The 22,160-nt window shown below is 37.4% G+C and overlaps 1 protein-coding gene and 1 long non-coding RNA gene across 3 annotated transcripts in view; one reads left to right on the top strand and one right to left on the bottom strand.

Moving 5' to 3' along the window:
• BABAM2 (BRISC and BRCA1 A complex member 2) overlaps nucleotides 1–22,160 on the top strand; it is a 159,875-nt gene that overhangs the window by 130,714 nt on the left and 7,001 nt on the right. For both annotated transcript variants that reach the window (XM_085219400.1, XM_085219399.1), the window contains one exon: nucleotides 7,527–7,680. In XM_085219400.1, coding sequence (XP_085075526.1) covers nucleotides 7,527–7,680 — 154 coding nt within the window. The remainder of the gene's footprint in view (nucleotides 1–7,526; nucleotides 7,681–22,160) is intronic.
• Nucleotides 13,165–22,160, bottom strand: part of LOC146544911 (uncharacterized) — a 37,968-nt gene continuing 28,972 nt past the window's right edge. Inside the window, exon 3 of the long non-coding RNA XR_014882041.1 lies at nucleotides 13,165–22,066. This is a non-coding gene — a long non-coding RNA (uncharacterized LOC146544911). The remainder of the gene's footprint in view (nucleotides 22,067–22,160) is intronic.

The raw sequence follows: 22,160 nt of genomic DNA, 5'->3' as shown, positions 1-22,160 counted from the left end.
AGAAGCTATTGTCTCCATTATTCTGAAAGATTCAAGGGCTATCCAAGAGCACTGAAGTTAAAAATAATCATTTCTGTGTTTTAGACTCTGAAAGTGTCAATTTCTGTGAAAGATGTCGTGTTACTACATATCATTAGGGGATGGGACATACTCTTGGTGCGTTTCCTAAAAAGAATCACCAATTCTTATTTCAAATCTAGCCCAAACTGAATATAAGTGAAAATCTTTCCTGTCCAATTTAAAGAAAGAAGAAGAAGAAGAAAAAAAAAAAAAAAAAATTATTTTATGCATTCCCTAATGTCACAATGAGCGTCACCAAAGTTACTACCAGCACTTTATAGTAATGATCTTGTGTGATAGAGCTAACACATTCAAACAGTTCTAAAGAAAAGATTCCTCAGCATTTTCCCCCTTTTTTAACCAGGCTGAATTCTTCCTTATAACTGTCTAACAACAGTATCTTCTAAGCATCTCATTGTGATCCTAACTTCCTTCCCATTCTTGAATACTGTGCTTTCTGATAAAGGTCAGGAAGATTTTGTGGAGTTATAAGGATCGATCATAATGCAAATGCTGTTAACTGGGCTGGCTTCTTAGAGAACTGGATTTGCTGCCAGATCCATTTCCCAGTACAAAACAAGGAACTGTGAATTTTATATACTCACTGAAATTATCATAATCCCCAGCATTGCCCTTTTTCCATTACCAAAAACAACCAGTCACATTCCAGTATTTATCTTTGTTGCTTACTGCAGTGCATTCAGTTAATATATAACTGATGCAGTTAAGAAGAAAACACACTGTCATCTCTCTTTTTTCATAATACTTGCATATTTTGAAGCATTTTGCATAGAAGTAATCTGTTATACAAGTGTTCACTTTGCTGATGATATGGATATTTCACATAGCAATGGCAGACTTAATTATTTTCAAAACAGCTGTGATATCAACCGCACCCAAAGTGCCATAAGTGTCTCAGCTAAAATTCCATAAAAGCTTTTCATTTTACATTTGGAATTTTGAAAGGTTGATTTCAAAAGAGCATCTTCCTGCAAAGAACCTGCTTTTCTCCAGCAAGGATGTCACAGCCCTAATTTCTTTAACAAAACACAACTTGCATGACTCTGCTCTGTTGACTTAAAATTCCACACTCATAGCATTGATATGTTATTTGTCATCCTTACTATCATTCTTGCAAGACTGTGTCATTGGACACCAGAACAGGATAGCTGTGGTATTTTGTAATTCTCTGTGTATTTTAAGCCAAATTGAGCCTTTTGGTTTTTGCCAGTAGAATGTAGGCTAAAGACCTTCAGCACAAACGTATCGAGGAAACATTCACTAGGCAAAACAGCCTTAAAGAGATTTGTGCTAAGCCGTTGCAGTCCCCAAAATGCTTGTGACTGAATCTATTCAGATTGTTCTGTAGTTACAGTGACCAATATGATTCCTATAAGGCTATCTGTATTGGAATTTCTCTGTAAAAAAGGCGAATGTAGATGTTTTCTCTTGAAGTTAGATGAAAATTTTTCTCCCACCATACAGGCTGCCTGGAACAGCATTCCCATGGGAAAAGCCATGTCAGAAAATGTACCAGAGATAATGTTTTTAAAATACAGCTTGTTATGTGGTAAAGAGCATTATATAACGTGGTATCTGTGTTACCTTTGTAGATTCATGTGAGTCTTGTCCACTTTAACACATCATGAAAACTGGAGAGGTCTGAGTTCAAGGAAGTTTGTGGTTTGAGGCAATTCCTTCAGATCCCCAAGTTCTTCCTCCCAGCATTATGAGCTGAGCTGCAAGGAAATGTCCAAGCTAGCTGTAGCAGAGAGGATGTGAAATTCAGTGAACCAAAAAAAGAACAAGAAAAATGATGATGAATATGTACTAAGAAGAGACAGTTCTGGAGCCTGGGATATGTATTTCCTGTTTCCATGACTGATTTCATCAGAAATACTTGAATGCAGAGGCAGTCTCTAGCCTAGTTGGATGATAAGCAAGGAGTGAGTCAGGGAACTTCAGGAAGAGAACGGACAGTATCAGGCTACGATTGTGCAGTGTTCTCTGGAGGTTTGGTTCTAGCACATCTTTCCTGTCCTCTTCTTTTTTCTGGTCACATAATTCAGGGCTTTTTACATATCTGCTAATGGTTTATTCTGATACTCAAATTCAGAAAGAGCTGCATTTGGCTGTGTAGAATATTACTTGTTGCTAGGTTTCAGAAGAGTTGGGCCCCACATTCTGGCTCACAGCTGTCAATAGGCAGACCAACCATCCTGTCTTTGTTCCTTTATTACCTATCTGGACTCATTAAATAGCCTCACTGCTCATGAAGGTGCTGTGAAGAAATTTTGTTAATATTTTACATAACTGTCATCATATCTTACAGTGATTAGATGGTCACATGAGGAGAAAAGTACATATTTAATCAGAGCAAGGCTTTATTGTTACACAGTTTATAAATGCAAGAGGGTAAAACCTGTCAGGGAGGATGGAAGAGAATTGTGTCTCATTGGTGAATTCTGGCCAGCCTAGGAACAGAATTTGAAAGAATGCTTTGTTATCCTCTATTTGAAGGCTGCCTCATAAAGCAAATCTAAATTGTATTAAGTATACGTAGGCAGTGAAGTGTTGTAGAAGTAGAAAGCTCCAGATCAGCCAACGTTTATGATGTGAAACGAATTACAGGTGCAATAAACTGCAGCACATTCAAGCAGCCAGAAGGTTAATGAGATAACCACTATAACATCATCTAAAGATTAAAACAGTACGTAATGTTCAGTGAGCAAATGTTGACTTCTGTGAAAACAGACTTCTGGATTTACCCATTGTCTTACAAAGGTTTGATAAACTGCTTCTCTAGAGGAGGAAAACATTACGTGGAAAAATTTCTGTAGACGTTGCCATCTAAATACTTTGAAATGTTTGTATGGTCAGCTTGCACTTCAAGCATGGGATTATTTTTCCTTCTGTTCTCCCCAGTACATAAAGAGAGGGATGGGAGCACTGTGGTAAAGCTGCCTTTCTTTTTTCCTGAACATTTTTACTTCAGAAACCCCAAAGCAGCACAGTAGTGTGCTTTTGCCAAGACATCCCTTCCAAATTTCATGTGTTGTTTAAAAAGCTGTAAAATGAGATGCTGAAAACATTACTTTAGAATTAATAAGTCTGTCTTCATTGACTCTGTAGTTGTTGAGATAAGCTTAGCTTAACAAACTTGGAAACCTGTTCCAGATCTCAATATGATTACTCTCTAAGATCATGAACAATTAAACCTTACTGCTTCATTGTGCAGTTCTTTAGCCATTCATGCTTGAAGATAACTGTGTTTTGAATATAGGCATGCATTAAATTTTAAGACAAGAAAAGCAAATTTCTCTCAGTTCTCAGTAGTTTCTCCTTCTTCAAAAAGAGAGCAACTTCAACTATTTATAAACTGTAATTAAGTTTCTTTACAACATGACTCATTCTCAACAAGCAAATCCTTGTTCTTTTGCTTTCTTATGAACTGTGTGGGAAAATTAGGGTTCAATCACTGAAGAATTTACTCAATGCTTAATTACCCCAAACAGCCCTCCAAGTTCTGCCTCATGTAGAGCTTTCATAAAGATGTGATTTTCCCTGCAATGTGGATCTCTAAAAGTTGACTTTTAAAAAATAGTCTGTAAATTTTTACAAAGAAGAAAGCAGTATTTTGCTGTAGTATTGCCTTCTTTCTCAGTCTGCTTGTTTCTTTGATCTCTTCTTATGTTAATAATGCGATGCTTAGGAAAGCTAAAGTAAGAAATCATTATGATTAAATTACTTAGAGCATGAAACTGAATTAGAAAGCTTTACTTTCCTGAATGAGCTAATGGTTTAAATTTTCCAAAGGAAATGTTTCTATTTCTGTGAGAGAAGGGGTAAATGGGACTTCCTCTGACATAATTTTCATTTTAAAACTGAGTTTGGCAGCAAGATTTTTACCTTCATAACTAAATATTAATGCTTAACTGCACGACTTGTGTAAGCTTGCTAGCTGAAGTGACTCACTTACGTAGATGAAGTTATTTTTAGAGAGATAATTTGCACTGTTTAGAAGAGAGAAAAAGAGAGAGAGAGAGTCCTACTAAGAGCTCGATCCCTCATTATAGTTTACAGAGCTCATGAACCCAGCATCCAAGCAAGAGATGACTAAGCAAAGGGTCTATTGGTACTTTCAGGAATTTACAGACATGAGTCATCTGCTTATTTTCTGCAGACATATCACCAGGATACTTTGTGAGTCAGCTGTTATTTGGAAATAGTACTTGTGTTCAACATGAATACGTTTTTGTAGTTCTTAAGCAACTACCATGTCAAACCAAAGCATGTTTTTATAGTTTTTGTCACTTGGGTGTGGATTTACAAAAGTAGTGTGTTGTTTTTAACTGTGATACATTTTTCAGGATGAAATCTAAAGGCTATGTGAGATGTCATTCTGATCACTCTCACCTTTGCCATGTTAAGTATCACATGGAGACAGATCATATTTTGTATTAGTGCATAGGTTTGGAGTCAGATTGTATATATGACCAAATTAAAATCAACATTTTCATTATCAGCATGTGCCACCTCATAAAGATGTCATTGCGACTATGAGCAGAATTTCACCTTTCATCTTCAGAGCACCTTACTAGTGTTGATTGTTAATGGTATTTGCCTATTTTTTATATATAATATAGCAACACTAAATCCAAGCATTTTGTACACTTGCAATGTCAGTGGTCTTGCATCCACTGTGCCAGAATTCAGATCTTGCCTTTATTTCCTACTGCTGAAATAATAGCTGGCTACCTTGACATACGTATAGTACTTTACAACTCAAGGCTATTTCCTGTTTACTTGTCTTTTAGGTGTGGTTGCATTCCAAAATTAGGGGCAGGGTTGTTTTTTTTTTTTTACTTTGTTTGGACTCAGCTCACACCTTATATTAAAGAACCACTTGGGGTAGAGAAAATGGGCTTCTGACAATTTTAGGTGAATAGTGGTCGAAGCAGTCAAATCAAAGGCAGATCAAATTGTTCAAAACTCTGCTTGCAGTCCACTTTAATATTGCTATTAGCAGGATGTGGGATGTGAAGTTTTAATTCTAAATTGATTATATAATCATAGAATCACAGAATCATTAGGGTTGAAAAAGACCACTATGATCATGTAGTCCAACCATCAACCATTGTCCAACTGTTAACCTGTCACATCAATTCATGTAACTGTTTATAATGTGAATGATTCCTGGAAATTCCTATACAGCTTTCAGTTAATAGAAGAAGAAATTCTTTTCTTCTTTATTTTGGTGATACCTTTGTTGGATTTATACTCATTTATAAGAATGAAAGGCTTCTAACACATGGAATTTTCTCTGTTACGGTAGCAGTGTCTTGATGATGCATTTAGACAGCGTTTTAGTGCTAAATGCTTTCTCTGAAGTGCAAACCTTCTATTTTAACTATCAGGTACAACAATGCTGCTGTTTGCACCCTTTAGATAGACAAAGGTTTTCAAAGGAAAGATAACGAAGTCAGAAATTCTCAAGTAAAAAAAAGTTAAATGGAAGGACTAAATTATTCTTTGTGTGTGCTACTAAACATAGTTATTCCTTTCACACAGTGACAAAACACAAGCATACAGAGTGTTTTCCTTTAAGAAGTTGATGCTTGAGAAGGAAAAGGTGCACTGGAGGAACAGAGTTGAAACGGTAGAGCTGAAGGAGTATATTTGTCATGTTAAAGCAGAGAGCTTTGCTTCCTATTCCTTTCTGTAGTGAAGTCCTTGAGATTCTGAGGCACGCACTTCCCATCTGTGAGGGGAGGAGAGAGCTTGCTTACTGGTAGATAGCCTCACTATGCCAGTGTTTTTCAGGGATATTACTGAATAATCATGTTACAAAGAGGAATTTGACAGAGTAATCTTGGAGTCTAACCTTTATTACATCAGTGATCTGCCCTTAAATTAGCAGAACTCTGCCCGTGTCATTACTGTTTAAATATCTGCTGGAAGCTGCTGTGTGAGCTGAGTCACCGGGGCTTGGGGAGTTGTCACGTGTAGCTCAGGCACCGGGTCACAAACAGCGTGATCGTAAGTGATTTGTTTTATTTTGAGACTGCAGCTGGACTATCACATCCAGTCTCGTGTACTTCATTACTATGAACTCATTTACTTGCAGAGCTTGGAGAGTAACTTAGGGGAAAGGGAGTTGTGGTTTGGCTGATGCGCATCCAAATATTCAGACACGGTTAGAAAAAATGAAGGACCTAGTAGGATGATAGAAGAGAACTTAAAAAGAAGGAAATCTTTCTTACGCTGATCTCAGTCCATGAACAGGGATCTCAAAGGAAGCACTGGAATCTCTGTTCCATGAAGTATTTTAAAAGTAGAAAATGATGAATTACCGAGTGCACTGGAGGGGAGATCCTGTGCTGCCTGTGAGTGAGTTCAGGCCTGTCATGTTCCTTTTTTTTTCTTAAAATTCTGTTTGTAGTGATTCTGCTCCTTGTTTTGGTTCCTATTTTGGCTATTGCAGCCTTTTTAGTAACTTGTTTTTTTTTTTTCTTCTCTTTAAGGACTACAAAGTGGCAAATAGACCAAACACAGAAACCAAGTTTGTTTGAATGAATTGTAATCTTACTAATTTATTTCACTCATTGCTGTGCCAAATAGGAAAAACATCTGAAGATTTACATGGAACTGCTGCACAATTGGAGTATTTTTCCAACTTGGTGATTTCCAGAATTGCAGTTTGGAGGATAACAGAGAGTATAACCATAGCTACTTCCTAAATGAAGTCTACAACTTTAAAAATACCTACATTTACCTGCTAATCTTTATGTTAGATCAGAATGTTAATGTAAAGGAGTGTTGATAACTCACTTGAACTACACATTTCTAAAACCTTCTGAAATTATATGTAGACCAAAAAATCTTAAGCATAAATGCAGCAATGAAAAAACTATGCTAAAAAATAGTTTCAGACCACGTTATTAAACTGTTGTAGACTATTTTATTGTTCTGCCAGAGGAAGAGGATCATGAGGCGGTGATAAGCAAAGGGAACTAAAAGGTTCTGATTTTTATTTTTAGTGATATATTTTTGGTATTAATGACTTTGCAGTGTGTTTTTGGTTTTGTGGGGTTTTTTTTTGTCTAACAGATGACTGCAAATTGAGGTCTGTTTTAACTCGTGACTGAATCTTTCTGCATCCTTTATCAAATCATTTAACCACTTTAAGTCTCAGGCAGATAATTAACATAGAAATACACTGGCTAACCAATTTTAAACTATATTTTATGTGAAAATGTATCCGTAAAAGCAATATGAGGGAATCATAATTTATAAGAATTACAGAAGTATATGTTTGAAGCAATAATCACTTTGTCCTTTTCTATCACCTTTGAATCAATAGAAAAGAATGATATATTTCCTGTAAAAAAACAAACAAAAAAAAGAGTAACACAATGTATATATTTTTATGACCCTCTTTTTTTTTTTTTTTTTTTTAATTCCAGTTGACCTACCCCTGTACTTTCCTCGAGACCAGCCAACCCTAACCTTTCAGTCTGTCTACCACTTCACTAACAGTGGGCAGCTGTATTCCCAGGCCCAGAAGAACTACCCATATAGCCCACGCTGGGATGGCAACGAAATGGCCAAGAGAGCAAAGTAAGTCAGGTTGCTGTTTTGCTACATGGTCTTCTGGTGATGGAAATTACACAGGTGTAACTGTATGTTTGCATCATTCCGCAAGCTAAAGCTGTTTTTGTTCTACTGTCGTCCTAGTATTCCCCTATATGAGTCCAGACAGATACCTTATTAATCATGCTTGTAACACGAGTGCCAGAGGACTGATCAAAACAAGATTCTTCTGCTAGGCACTGTAGAGACACAGAGTAGTGACAATCTCTGCTCCAAAGAGCTTCCAATCCACATAGACAAGATAGCCCACAGCAGAAATAATCTGCATGATAGCAGTCAGTCAAGGTAGTGCCTTGGTTTTGTGTTGGTGTATAGGGGACCCTGGAGGGAAGCATGTGAGATGGAAAGAGGAAGGAAGAAAAACCTGAAAGATATGCTCTAATAAAAAGGCACAGAAGGAGATAGAGCAAACCAGTAATCCAACATAGTAGACGGTCCTGCCAGAACTTGAGAAAGTTACCTGAAAGTCTGAAGACTTCTTTTTTTGTTTCTTTGTTTTTACTTTTCTGCTTTCCCTCTGCAGTTTTTTTGCAGGCCTTGATTTCAGCATGGGTAAATCCCACTTTGGTCCTAGTATCCCTTGTAGTTTAAGGTGACAGGACAGCGTCTCCAGAGTGATTCTGTTTCAAGTATAAGTTTGTGTGGCCAGCAGTGCTCCTTTTGCATGCTGTGTGTTATTTCTGTCTTCTAAAGAAGCTGAAGAGATTTCACCTGGATGGAACAATATCAGTAGTGGCCTTACTGCTGAATTTACATTTTGCAAAACGTAAAAATAAAACAGCAGCAACGAATTTAAGCAGGCAGTCAGTTGTCTGCATAGAAGTCCTCAAAGTGTATAAATAATAAGGCATATCGGAGTTAATGTTTTGACTGACAATCAGAAGATTAAATTAAATTAGCAAAGATGCATCAATAAGAGTCAAATGAAAGTAGTTCAAGCTGAGTAAATTAAATGAATGGCATGGTCAGAGACTGATTGTAATTTGGAAATGATGGAAGTAAATAATAAATGACTGAAGCATTTGCAGATTTTGTAATTTTAATTGTATGGAGAACATCAAGTGACATTCAATTTTGGATTTTGATGCATTGTAGTAGAAATTTTTTAGTTTGATAGTAATTGGTTTTAATACCATATTGTCTGGGAGAGCCATTTCTTGATCAAGTGCGATTTGTTTTTGTGGACTTGTTGTTTCTTTCTTTTTCTTTTTTTTTTTTTTTTCCCTAGCAGAACATTATGTGTGTTTTGTTTTGAAGGAAAAGAAACAGTAACTGGAAGCATCAGTGTGGCTTGTTTTTGTACTGCAGAAATGCTTGGTTGTATAGTCAAAAAAAATGCACTTATTTTGCATCTGGAAGCTTACAAGTATCTATGTTCTGTCTGCTAAGTGCATTCATTTATGAGTGGGTGTGTACAAATGGACTTCTCTGCCCTGCACTTGAAATTTAGAAGTACTGTAACAGTACTTTTAGAAGCACTAAATGTGTACACTTACTATCACATGTACATTTTTTGAGGTTATTCGCTCTTACGTTTGAGCCTTTCCATTTAAGCTTTATACTGGGTACATAATATAAGAAAGATGATGAGAAGCGGGGGAAGAAAGCAAGCTGCAGTGTCTGAAATAACCATCACTGAGCTGCAAAGAGACGGAGAGGCTGCTCTAGTTAAAAGCGCTTTGCTTGCAGGAACAGCTAGTGAATCCTGAGCAAGTACCAGAAATAAAACTACAGCAGGAAAACTATGATGTTATAATGCGTGTTAGCGTATTTTAAGAAATATTTTTAACACAATTTAGTACTTATGTAAATATTGTCTAAAATATGTTCTGGGGCTTCTTAGAATAGATAAGTGTGTTTCATCACAAACAAAGATTTTTTCATTCTATTTTATTTTTGTCATAGCTACGTTACAGACTGAATATATGGGAATATATGTAGGTGTATATGGGAAAGCGTTCTAATTAAACATATAGTTCAAACACCAACTCAATTCATCCCCAGTAAAAAAAAGAAGGATATATGACGCAGCCTCCTAAAGCTCAGCTGAAGTAAATTTAGCCCTGGATAAATCAAGGAAAACTTTTTTGTGCTTTTAAGTGCTGTCTGTTCATTAGGTTTTACTTAATATGTCTTTCCCTCTTAGCTGAATGGTTACTCGAGTGCTTGGCATCCTTTGAGACAAAATAACTCTGTTTATCTTTCTGGCCCTGCTGTTCGAGGGCCACAGGACCTTTCACTCGATGCTCCGGAGTCTGACCAAATTCTCCACCCTTATTCTCAGTCAGTTGAGTGGTCATTTTACACTATTTTCCTCACTGCAGCCTAAGATGCTGCTAAGTTTTTGCTTGCTGTTGTAGCAGCTGCATTCATTAGCTGTCCAGTCATGTTCTGAGGCGTACAGACCACATTGCTTTGTAGGGTGTAGAAGCACCACCAATCTCACAGAGATTTCCACATCCTTGGTTGGCAAACCCTGCCTCTGATTTCAGCAGCTGCAGGCAGCCTGCTTATTCATGGGCAGAGCTGTCAGAAGTTCATGCCAAAGGGACATTGATTCTGTGCCCAGCCTTCTCCCAGTTTTTTTTTCCAACAGGTGAGCCCATCCAATTCCTTCAACTCAGGGGCTAAACTTGAAAGTCTCGGTATCCTTGCTTATCTTCATGGCCCCTGAGCAGATGTAGGCATCTCTTTTGAAGTTAGGACTTAACCCTTTACTGTAGCCCTGAGACAATCAGTAGTAATTACAAGTAAGGGCAAAATTATTACCCCAGAAAGCATACATATAGATGTAGACTGTATGCATTCTCAGACACATATCACCAAAATCTAAAAGGCAAATTCTCAAATCAGAATATCAGTTTAGCAGAATCTTTTTTTATTCTCATAGAAAAAGTGCTCATCTTCATTCAGACATAATTGGACCAATTTTTGCTTGTCTGATAAACTTCATGTGATTGAGTTTCTCTGTCTCTTAGGCAGTTTTTAGACCTAAGAGGCACCTGGCTCCTTTGAGGCTCCTGGCTTAGATTTCTCACTAAGAGATAGTGTCTGATGATTGAAGCTTGCTATTGTCTATGCCGAGGGATTGCCTTCTGGCTTGATTTAATTCTAAGAAACGAATCACGTCCTGGTTAAATAATGTGATTGCAAATGCCTCCTGATTTCTCATTTCTCAACTGAACACTAAAATGTAACCTGTTTCTCCAGCTAGAAACCAAAAATACTAAGATTCTCTTATAGGCTGCCAAGATACTATGTCCTCCCAGTTCCCATCTCAGGCTCTGCCACTTATAGGTCATTTGTTTATATGGCTGCGGCCTCCTGCGTAAGCAGCTTCTCCAAAAGATTTTGTCCTAAAATACAATAGCAAGCCTAAGAAAATACAGTAAATTATGGAAAGTTAGCAGCCTTGTTTGTGGTGTACGTGTGAAGTAAAACATCTCTGTGCGGTTTCCATGGGAAAGCTCTCTTGTTTTTTGCTTAAATAGGCATTCAAGTGCACATAAATGGAGCCTTTAAAAAGCATGCAGACTCGAAGCCTGGGATTTTATGAAGGAATACTGTAAATAAAGCCTGTTTGTTTATACAAATTAAGTTCAGTTCTTAAGATGCACTCTGGCCCAATTTCTGTCCGACCTAGTTCTGCTCTGTAGACCTAGGTTACAGTTCAGGGAGAGCAAGTTAGGACTCAATTTACTCTTTTATCCTACATAAATCCACCTACACATCATTAAAAATAGCAAGAGGTGGAAAACAATAATGTGGTATCACAATAAGAAGTCATTCTCAGAGTTCAGATTCTTTTTCTCAGCTTGGCTGACAACACTGTTTTCTGAATGACATTATTGTCACTGGCTATTCATTGGTGTTCTCAGCTTGTGGTGTTAAATCTACGTATCACTCAATGCTCTGCAGGGTAAAAGCTTGAAAGGGCTTAAGTACTCTCAAATGTATGTTGGCTGTTGCTTTGCCATAAAGTCAAGTGCAATTTAAGTCTATATGCAGATGCATCTTGCACGAGCTTTACATGCATCATCAGCACTGCTGCAGCTCCAGTTCGTGCTCAGCGCAACCATGCTATGATCACTAAGTGTCAAGCTGGGGCACTGGGCCGTAGCATTTTCATCCTCATCAATAGCTTTCCCTTGAATATCATAACATGAGAAGATGTGTGTCATGTGAAGATGCTAGTAGCTATTTGGCTGAGATGTGTTTGCTTTAAGCATTAATGTTCCCTTGTATGGCAAGGAAGTATATCTTTTTAGTCTAATAAAAGAATATTTGAATACAGGGGACAATTTAGGGGCCTAAGGACCCATCCTCATGTAGTTGTTTAGACAAACTCAGTTGTAATATGTCAAAGGTTTTCTGTTGCATTCAGTGTATTTTGAGTGCCCTCATATTTTTTTTTAAAGTGATATTCACTTGTTTTTTAACTCATCCATTTTTAATTGAGAATTCCTCCCCATGTTAGACAGAGTATCAATGGATACATCTTGCATTCTGTTAAAGTAACAGGTTTCTCCTTCCTTTGAAAGTATTGTTCTCTACCTACAGTGCCTTGGATCTCACTGTATAAAGTTTACATGTAAACATTGCATCGTTTTTGTAATCTCTGCTTGATAGGTATAATTAAGGTAGTAAATCATTTGTTATTATTCATTTTATATTTCAGTATTTTCCTTGCTTATTTGTAAACATAATACATTTTATTTGCATGTATTACATGATTGTTTCATGCACATTAGGGATCTTAAAAGAGTGGATTCCCAAAAATAAACTTGCTGGCATTCATGTATGCTCTGCGCAGAAAGCTTTTTCCTTGTCTTTGGCTCTGTTGCACTTTACCTTAAACTTAAAATAAAGCTTAGGGGGGAAAAAAAAAAAAAAGAGAGAGGAGGAAAAGGAAGCACAACACATAGGGGACCTATCCTTCACTGTGCTTTTGTTTTTGTTTTCATGTCTGAAACACAAGGATTCTCTTCAGATAAGAGCAATGGGGTGTAAACTAAAAGGTTAGAAGCTGAGCTAGGTCACTTGTTTAAATTTTTTTGTTTTCAATAGAGTCTTGTATTAAAAACGTACAAAAGTGATTTCCTTGCCTGAAATCCAGCAGGGTAGACATTTTGTTGCCTCAGGTGGACTCTTTTTTAGAATACAATAGGGCCAATATGGTGTGACAGCCATAGCAAGAAGAGATGTGTGGACCCAGCCATGTGAAGTTTACAGAGAAGTTAATTTGATTTTATAGACCATTAAATCAAAAGTCTTATTTTCTGTGGCAGTGTCAGCTGATTGGAATTATAAATGAAAAGCATGAAGGCAAATGGAGAAGATTGTATTATGTTATAATACTTAATGGTTGCACTATTCCTTGTAACACATTCTGAGTTGATTTACCAGCAAACCTTAATAGTGATGTGATTTTGGTTGCAAGATATAAAGGACAAATAATAATTAATAGAGCATTTAATTAGAATTTTTCCAGGATATTATTTTATTTTTACATTTTTGTCTGCGTACTCTGCATTGTACAGTGCATACACACGATAGTCACACTTATTGAGTCATATTTTTCATGTACTTTTCTTTAAATGTCTCCTTGGATAATTAAGTCTGACTCTTAAGATATGGTATGTTAGTTTCTGACAGGTGCCTGCCAGGGATCTTCAGTGCTGTCATGCATTATGTGGATTTCCGCCAAGAAAGAGAAGGGCTTGGGTGTTTGTTTCTGGTCACTTCTCATTAAAGCTTTGACTGTGGGGAAAGAAAACAATGATTTGAAGATGAAGAGTATAGCTACTATAGGGAGTGCATAAAAACAAAATAGGTTAAACAACTAATTTTTCTGTTTTCATATAAATGTTATGTATATGTAGATATGAACTGTATGTACTAATGCTTTGATACATGTTAGGATTCTCTTGTGTGTTGAGAATTGCACAGAATAGATTGGAGGAGTTTGCTTGGAAAAAAAGTGGAAAATAACAGCAATTTGTTGGAAGACAAATTCTAGAATTTAATGTACATGGTTTGTAGATAACCAGGGTTGAGTGCTGTTATAGAAATACTATGATAAATCAACTGATTTATCATCTTTAGAGAGCTTCTTTATGTATTTATCAAAGCTGCTAAATCTGTGTTAGATCCAGGAATTGTATTTAGGACCTGATATCAAAAATGCCCTCCTTTAGAGAAAAGGATAGAAAGAAATACATCATTCTGGAAGGAGGGGTTTAATAGCCCAAAGTAAATAACTAAGTCAAAATAATAGGTGAGCCTTATTCTCTTTTGAGTAATATTTGTAATTGCTCTGCTATTGCTAAACACAAAGAACGTTCATACTAAATCGAACTCAACAGTTCACCTAGGACCATGTTTCTGTAGTAGCCAGTAAAAGATGCTTGTGGAAGTGCATGGAAAAGCTTGTAGTGATATTTTCCTCATATATTCTAGCATATTGAAGGATTTCTATATCCAGAGTTGGTATATCTCTTTTTCATAGCTCCACTTCGTTTTTCTTCTGTTTGTCTATAAGTTTTTTGAACCCAATTGTTAACATCACAAATTTCACAGAATTGCAGGGGCTGGAAGGGACCTCAAGAGATCATGGAGTCCAACCCCCTGCTGAAACAGGTATCCTATGATAGATCACATAGGCAGGCATCCAGACAGATCTTGAATTTCTCCATAAAAGGAAATTCCACAGCCTCTTTGGGCAACCTGTTCCAGTGCTCTGTCACCCTTAGCATAAAGAAGTTCTTCCACGGAACTTCCTATATCCAAGTTTTAGGCCATTGCTCCTTCTCCTATTGCTATGCACTACCGAGAAGAGCCTGGTCTCACCCATTTGCTTCCCACCTCCCTTGAGATATTTATAAACATTTATCAGATCCCCTCTCAGTCTTTTTTTTCCCAGGCTGAACAGACCCAGGTTACTCAGCCATTCCTTGTATGGGAGATGCTCCAGGCTCTTTATCATCTTGGAACAATTCAGTGGCAAGGGATTGCACAGGTCAGCAAGATTTTCTGTGAAGAAACAATTCTGTCAGCTTCTTACATTCCTACCTCCTGGTAGGTCTGGTTGTTACTCCCCAACTCTTGTATCTAAAAAGGGAGCAAAAAAATTAATCCCTGCTGATCTCCCCAATAAATCATGATCTCATGAGCTTTTTCACACCTCAAATGTCGCAGGTTCTCCTACTCTGATCACTCTTTGCTTCTACAGAAAGTAAACTGCCAGTATTTATGATTACCTTCATAATCCTTATACTTTTACTATTTATTGTATTCTTTCTGTGATAGGGGACTGCACGTTAATCACAGCTCACATGTTCATCATGTATTTGTATGGTGACGTAGTCATATTGTCTGGTTTGCTATTTATTCTATTTGCTTTCCTTTGTACTGAGTTTATGCTGGTGTTTTAACACCAAGATCACTGTTACCTGCACTTCAAAGCCCTTGTTGTGTGTATATGTAAAATTAAGAGTTTTTTCCTTTCATATCTGCCTGTTGGTACTGACATTTTGCCTCATATTTTACAGTCTAGTCTCTCATTAGGGTATGAACTATCTGCAGCTTCTCATAACGGATTGTCATTTTTCTTCCTCTGACTGAATTGTTATCATTAGCAAACTTTGCCATCTTCTTTTGCTCATTTTTGCAGATTGTGTAGGAATATGTTGAGCAATAGAGGTCAAAACACCTACTTCTAGCACAGTTCTCAGGTGGCTTCACTCTAATAGTACTCATCATTCATTCCTATCTCTTTTCTTACTTATCTTGACTTGCTATTTATCTGCTCCTGGATCTTTTCTCCTGCTCTGGTAATTCAGTTTTTTAAAAACTACTGAAAAACTTTTCCCAAATACCTGTTGGAAAGCCAGGCACTGTATGTCATTGGGATCTTTTTTGTCCACATGTTTTTCATGCCTTTAGAAGATAAGAGATCTGTGAAGCACGAGTTAAACTCCTACCCAATATATCATATTTATTCAATTCCACTAAGTCTAGGCTTTTTATAATTCTATAGTTTCTTAAAATAGTTCCTACCAATTTGTAAGGCACAGACATGACATTTACTAGTCCACAGCTCCCCTTAGCTCAGACCTTTTTTTAATTGACATCACACTTCTCCAGTACCAAGCTGTTTGAAGCAGGAGGTTATAAGTTATTTGAGCGTTTAACTTTCTCACACTTGAGTTTCTTCAGAACACTTGGGTGTGAATATCATCTGTGCCTGCTGATTTGCGGGTATGTGTTTTGTTGATTTGTTCTTTACCTTTTTGGCTGTCATTTCTGCATGAGTCAAATCTTTCAGTATGTCCCTTATAAAGAACTATTCTGGTGTACAGTATTTTTGAGCACCTTCATGGTGAACTTGGATGCAAAAAGTTTCATTTATTCTTTGTGACTTTGTTTCTTCTGAGCATTCTTGTTATTTTTTGAATGGCTTTTGTACTACTTGATAAGTTTTTATTTGGAGGGGGTCAGCTCGTTTGTCCTTCGCTCACATTCAATTTTAGTCTGCATTATTCTGCTTTACACAAAAGTGTAGAGTTTGTTGCTGTTTTCCCTATTTGGAGAGATCTGTGACCTTTGGAGGACTATATCTTGCTTCCAATGGGCAAGCACATATCTTACAAACGGAGAAGGGAAGAGAAATAGCTTCTTTAACATGTTTTTTTATAATCACAGCTGTATGGCATCTCGCTTTCCTTCTGACTGAGTTGTCTTAATGAATATCCAGGGAAGGCTCTCTTATGTTTTGGTATGTTGCCTTCGGCCCCCTTTGATAAGCGATCTGGCAAAGCAGAGAGGATGGCATGATGAAATCATTACTTTCACCTGCTAGCAAACTTTGGTTTTGGGGATGCTTGTTGTCGGACTTGTTACAGATGGATCTCTGGTGTAACCTTTCATCTCTGCCTCTGAAGTACAAGTAAGGGATTCAATGATTTCTTATGGATCACTCAGGTTATATTATTATTTCTGTGATCTCCTCTCTTCTTGAATCGATGTTTGTCATCTTGCCTTGCAAGCCTCACTCCTGAGCTTGGTATTGCCCAGATTTTTCTGTTCTCTACTACTTCTTATATTGTTCTTGTTTTTCCCCCTCATTTCATCTCATTCTTCACCTGCCCTTTATACTTAGAAGAGCTTCTTAGTTCCATCTGGCCTTCAAATCTACTAAATAATTTAGTAAAAAATAGTTCTGCATCGGTATAGTTCAGTATGCACTTGCATAACCTCTATAAGAGGAAATAGGAAGAGTCTTAACGATATCTCTTTAAGAAGTTAACCTTTACCTGGAGTGGAAAATAAGGCTGTGGCACTTCAGCAAACAGGAAAAACAGAGCAGGCTGTCACACAGTGACTGGAAATTTCTCATGAATTAGTACTGTGTTTAAAAAGACTATATGAAGTTGATTTTTTCCATGATGTCCTTGGAATATCATTCTCATGATCCACGGACAAGGAAATGGGGTGGCTGCGCTGTGACAGAAAGATTCCAGTGCTCCTGTCTCCGCAGATACTCGGTATCCTGAGCACTGAGTTAGCCCTGAGGGAAGTTCAGAAAGCAGAAGCACAGTCGCTATGATCTAAGACCACAAGCCTTCATCTGACTGAAGCAAGTCTATTTATGTACCTTGTGGAGAAGGTGAAGGAAGTGAAGTGTTTGTCTCTTGAACTGTCTTGCAGAAGGCATTGATAAAACTATTTTAGAGTTTCTTTTTGCTGTGTCTGCTTTGGGATACTTTGAGCTGCTGTGTCTGTGGGGTATTTCTGTGAAGTGTGCTTGTGTAAATCCACACATATCTGTATCGGAAACCTGCAAGAGAATAAAACTCAAACTTTTGATTTCCACGTGATTCAGAACAGCCTGCGTGTTTAGATACTGAAATCAGCTGATCGTCTCCAGTACCTTTAATTTCTTTCCCTAATTGTCACTAAAGGTCCAAGCCTTTGGGAACACGGATATTCTTGGAACTAAAGTTATCTTTTGCAAAGTAGCAGCCCTACTTATGCTTCTCTATATGTTTCTCTACATTAAACATTAATTGCCTGTCTGCACAAAGATATGCAGGCCTGGCTCCACAGCAGTTCCCTCAAATTCCCTTCCTTTACATATTTGCCTTCAGTCAGGTTGTTATATTTATGGCTGTTTTGTTATTTGAGCAGATTGTTAACATTTGTTTTCCTTTATGCTGTTAGGCAGCAAAGTTGTCTTATTTCTTTTAGCATTTTTCTTTCTTGACTTTATTTATAAAATCAATATCATAATCTTTTGGAACAGAGACACAAATGGAATGTAGGACCATTTATTTTTTTTTTAATCTCCTTTCGCTTCATACGGAGTAAAGCTACCTTCTGTAATCAGCAAACCATTGAAAAATATGTCTAAATATAACTATTTCCTGCACCTTTCTATGTGATTTGAATTAAAAATGACAATAACTCCAACAAGAAGTTCTGAAGGAGAAAGGTATTGCTAGTAAAACACAGAAAACAGTGTTCTGGAGTGAAGTTTAATGTTTAAATTTCACATACATACTTAGTTTCACTAGTTCTACTACATCCATTTCCTGTTATGTTTTCGGTTGCACGTTTTGTTTTCAATTTTGCAGACAATTTTCTGTCATGTAGTATTGCAGCCCCCACTGAAGGCAGCAGTGTTTCTTAAAAGCCCGTGTTTTGACAGATTTTGTTGCTTGGCCCACTGTGGACCTCCAACTGTATTGGTTCCTGATTACTGTCCTACCCATCAAACTAAATGCAGTTGGTGTTTTTGTGTAAATTGGCAGGTAAAAGTGGTCATAGACGTTTACTCAAGCCTTTGTAGGGAAATTAGTGCAAAAGGAAGTAGGCTGGGAGCAAAAGCAGAAAGATAGGAACACAAGAAGAGGAAGAGAGATTATTTGATGATTTTTCTTGGCACCCAGGAAAAAATTGCTAGCGGCATAATGGCATTGTGCACTGAATCTTTGTGAGTTTAGCCAATTACAGTAGCAGTAATTTAAGAGCTATTGTTTTGCTGTTGTATAAACACTTGAGATGTTTGCTTGGCATTGCTGATTTTGGAGATGCATAAAGTGAAGAACTGTAGGCATTGTTTCACACAAAAGCAAAATCTTTGCTATAGATAAAGCTTCCAAGTAAGGAAATTATAAACCACAACTTGAAGAACACAGTTTCAAGAAGCTTGGTTCAGAAACATGAAGGTAGGCCTTGTATCGTTACGTACATTTGAAGTGAAAAAGAAGTCCTGGAAGGTATCTTTATTGTTCTACAGTTGTACTTGGAAAAGTGATGATTTTCATATTCAAATGCTCATTTTGGATTTCGGTTGCCTTCTGGATGTCTGGTGCGTGCCATGAGCCTGGCTTTTGTTAGTTACTGAGCCTTTGCCACATGGAGAGTGTACACTTTGTGGGCCTGCCTGTTAGAGTGTGGTTCAAACTACATAACCAAAAAGTATTGTGCTGGGAAGTATTTTCCACTTAAATTGTTTTAGCATCTCGGATGTGCAGAGTCAGATCATTTGTTCTAACAGCAGTTTTCTTCTAATAACTGTCATAAAGTGTCTAGCACGGAATTAATCATCTGTTACTCTGTTGTCAGAAGAAAGCAAGGAGACTGAGTTATGCTGATCTGTTCTGAGTGCTTGTGCGTCTTTACCCTTGTGAGGAATTGCAGTGCAAGTGCCCGTGAATAAAGAGACAACATAACATGGTTCGCCCAATTAAAATGCGTTTTTAATGCATCGTATGCAGTAAAAATAGCAAAGATGCTTAACTGCCTCACATCTGAGTTTAAAAGGAAAAAAATGTATGCTGATACGAGGCCTATTAGAAGGTTGGTCTTGCAGAAGATTTCAGCGCTGTTTTTCAGTCATTGTTAAATGAAAGCCATAGAGATGCAGAAGAAGTATAACCACTGAGGATGTAATGAGCGCTCATATGAAATATGACCTAAATTCCACTAGTGAAATTAGAGTAGCAATTTATTAATTTAAGTTCCTTTTGTTAATTAGTACTGATGGTGTTGAATTGGATAGCTGCTGACAAATGGAATTTAGAAAGAGAGCATTTAAAAAAGAGAAAAAAAGTAGGAGCAATTTTGACTGTTTTCTGTTATAAACAGAACACCAAATTGTACCATTCAGAGAGTTGTGGTAAATATATTCTACATGAGAGATTAATTATTAGAGGCTCCGTGAAACAAACCAGCTGGCTGTGCCTGTGTAGTCACGGGAGGACAAATCCTGTTGTCTGGCACCCAGAAGGGGTTGTTGTAGGTGTTCAGTATTTTCAAAACAAGTTTTCATTGTGTCAGAACAAGTTGCAACAGGAATATAAGAACACAAAGGCACGCTACATATGTATTTATACTCCATGCAAACACTTTGTACTTCAAAAAGTGAATAATCAGGTGACGTTGATAAAGCCTGGAGAAATTCTTTTATAATTCTAATATGGCTGTGCTGTTGAAATAATTTATATAATAAGATTTTATTGCAAAGTGTCAGCATAATAATACTAGTCTGGGAGGAATAGGTCAAAGACATCATTGAGCCTCAGGCTGTCCCTTACTCTGACCTACGCCCGTCTTAGTTCCTGTTTTCACCTAATTCAGTTGGAAGAGGGTACAGCGATGCTGTTCTAACTAATTTATGGAGATCACTTGTTTTTGGACGGGATTTATTTTCTGTCAGGTTTCTGTGGCTTTGAAGAAACTTGTAGATGTCTTGCAGCAGTTCCTCTATGGTGCAGGAGGAAAGAAATATGAGATGCAAAATTATGCAAATCATAAAGTTGCATCTCCTCTAAAAGAAATGGGCAGTAGCTGAGGTAATTGCCTGGGAGTCTAAGCTATCTAAGTATCTAATACAGCTGAAAGGGGTGTAATTTAGTCCTCTCCGCAGTCCCAGGACAAGTAATTGCTTTTGTAGAACATCCTAACATAAACTTACTGTTAATCTCCCCAGCTAAAGGAGACCACAGAGCAGTGCTGAGGAGAAAGGTGTCCTTGCCACAGATCCAATTCCAGAGTACCCAAAAGGGTTGTGTACAACTGTTCCGAGGTCCACATGACTACAAAGTACATGCCCCTAATTAGATATATTAGCTTGAAAAGTTTACTCTTGAAACCAATAATGGAAACGCACCCCCCACTCCCAGTACGACAACTTGAGGCAGCCTTCTGATGAGAGGTAATGCAATACATACACATGGTATGGTGAGAGAAAGTAATAGCAGGCCATGTATCTTTGTGAAAAGATTTTCAATCAGAGGCTCTCAGTTTCAAGTGAAGAATGTACAAGGACAGAATACACTGTGCTGATGGTAGTCAGCACTGCTGTACAGCTGAGTCTAATTGATATGGACAATCGAGATTACTTCCTTCCCTCATACCTTCTTTTCCTCAAATCATTTCTTAATGGAAAAGGCACTTGAAACTCTCACGTCCTGAGCTGAAACATGTAAGATACATGAGTGCAAGTACTGCTAGCAAGGATGAATTTGAGACCAGATTGCTGGAAAACTTAGCACAGTTTAAAAAGGAGGAGTTTAAGAGGCGTCTATTTTGTGAATGACTTAGGAAGATGATTCATCACCCCATGATGAACATCCTTGTCCCAGACACAAAAAGCAGAAATCTCAGTGGTATGGCATTTTGCATGCTTTTTTTTTCCTTCACAGTTTGAATCTGTGTTCTACTCAGAGTTTCCCACTTGGAGGTTTTAAAAGAAACACCTAGGTGACTTTTTTGCCATTATTGCGTAACAGTCAGTAATAAGAGCACTGTTGAATAGTTGGCCGTAACACCAGTAAAACAAAGACAATAGCAGAAGGAAACAAGTGCATTCCAGTGGCAGAATGCTTTCACTATAAAACTATGTGAGGTGTTTGATGGGAGATCACAGCTGCATAGCTTCAAATCTTTGAGGAAGATTGTAGCACAGGACTCTGAAGACAAAGGGTATTATCAAATGCTCAGTGAAGGTTTTCTTCCAACAAAATTTTTACAATTCACTATTAAGTTACTCTGAAAAAACAATACTGTTAGAATGAAATTTCACAAAAGCGATGTAAATTCTGAGTCAAGTATGTCTTAAGCACTGCAAGCCCATACTCTTAGATTTAGACATATATCAATCTACATGGGCTTCTGGAGACCTTGTTAGTGTTTTATATCACTAGAAAACATGTAAACAACAAGCGATCCAATTCTACCTTCTTTTAGATACTTACCATTTACAATAGCCAGACTTTCTTTTTACTGGATAATAAGGTGAAGGAAAGGTAAGTGCTTTACTCTCAACAGATGTCCTTGAGCACAGCACCTGAAATTGAATGTACTATATCAAGTGAATATAGTTGTTAAGTACAGCAAAATTTGTTATCTTGTGGAGTGCTGAAAGAAAATTTCCATAGAAA

This window comes from Meleagris gallopavo, chromosome 2 (genome assembly GCF_905368555.1).
Source record: "Meleagris gallopavo chromosome 2, MGAL_WU_HG_1.1, whole genome shotgun sequence".
NCBI lineage: Eukaryota > Metazoa > Chordata > Aves > Galliformes > Phasianidae > Meleagris > Meleagris gallopavo.
This window is presented reverse-complemented; position numbering and strand designations above follow the sequence as displayed.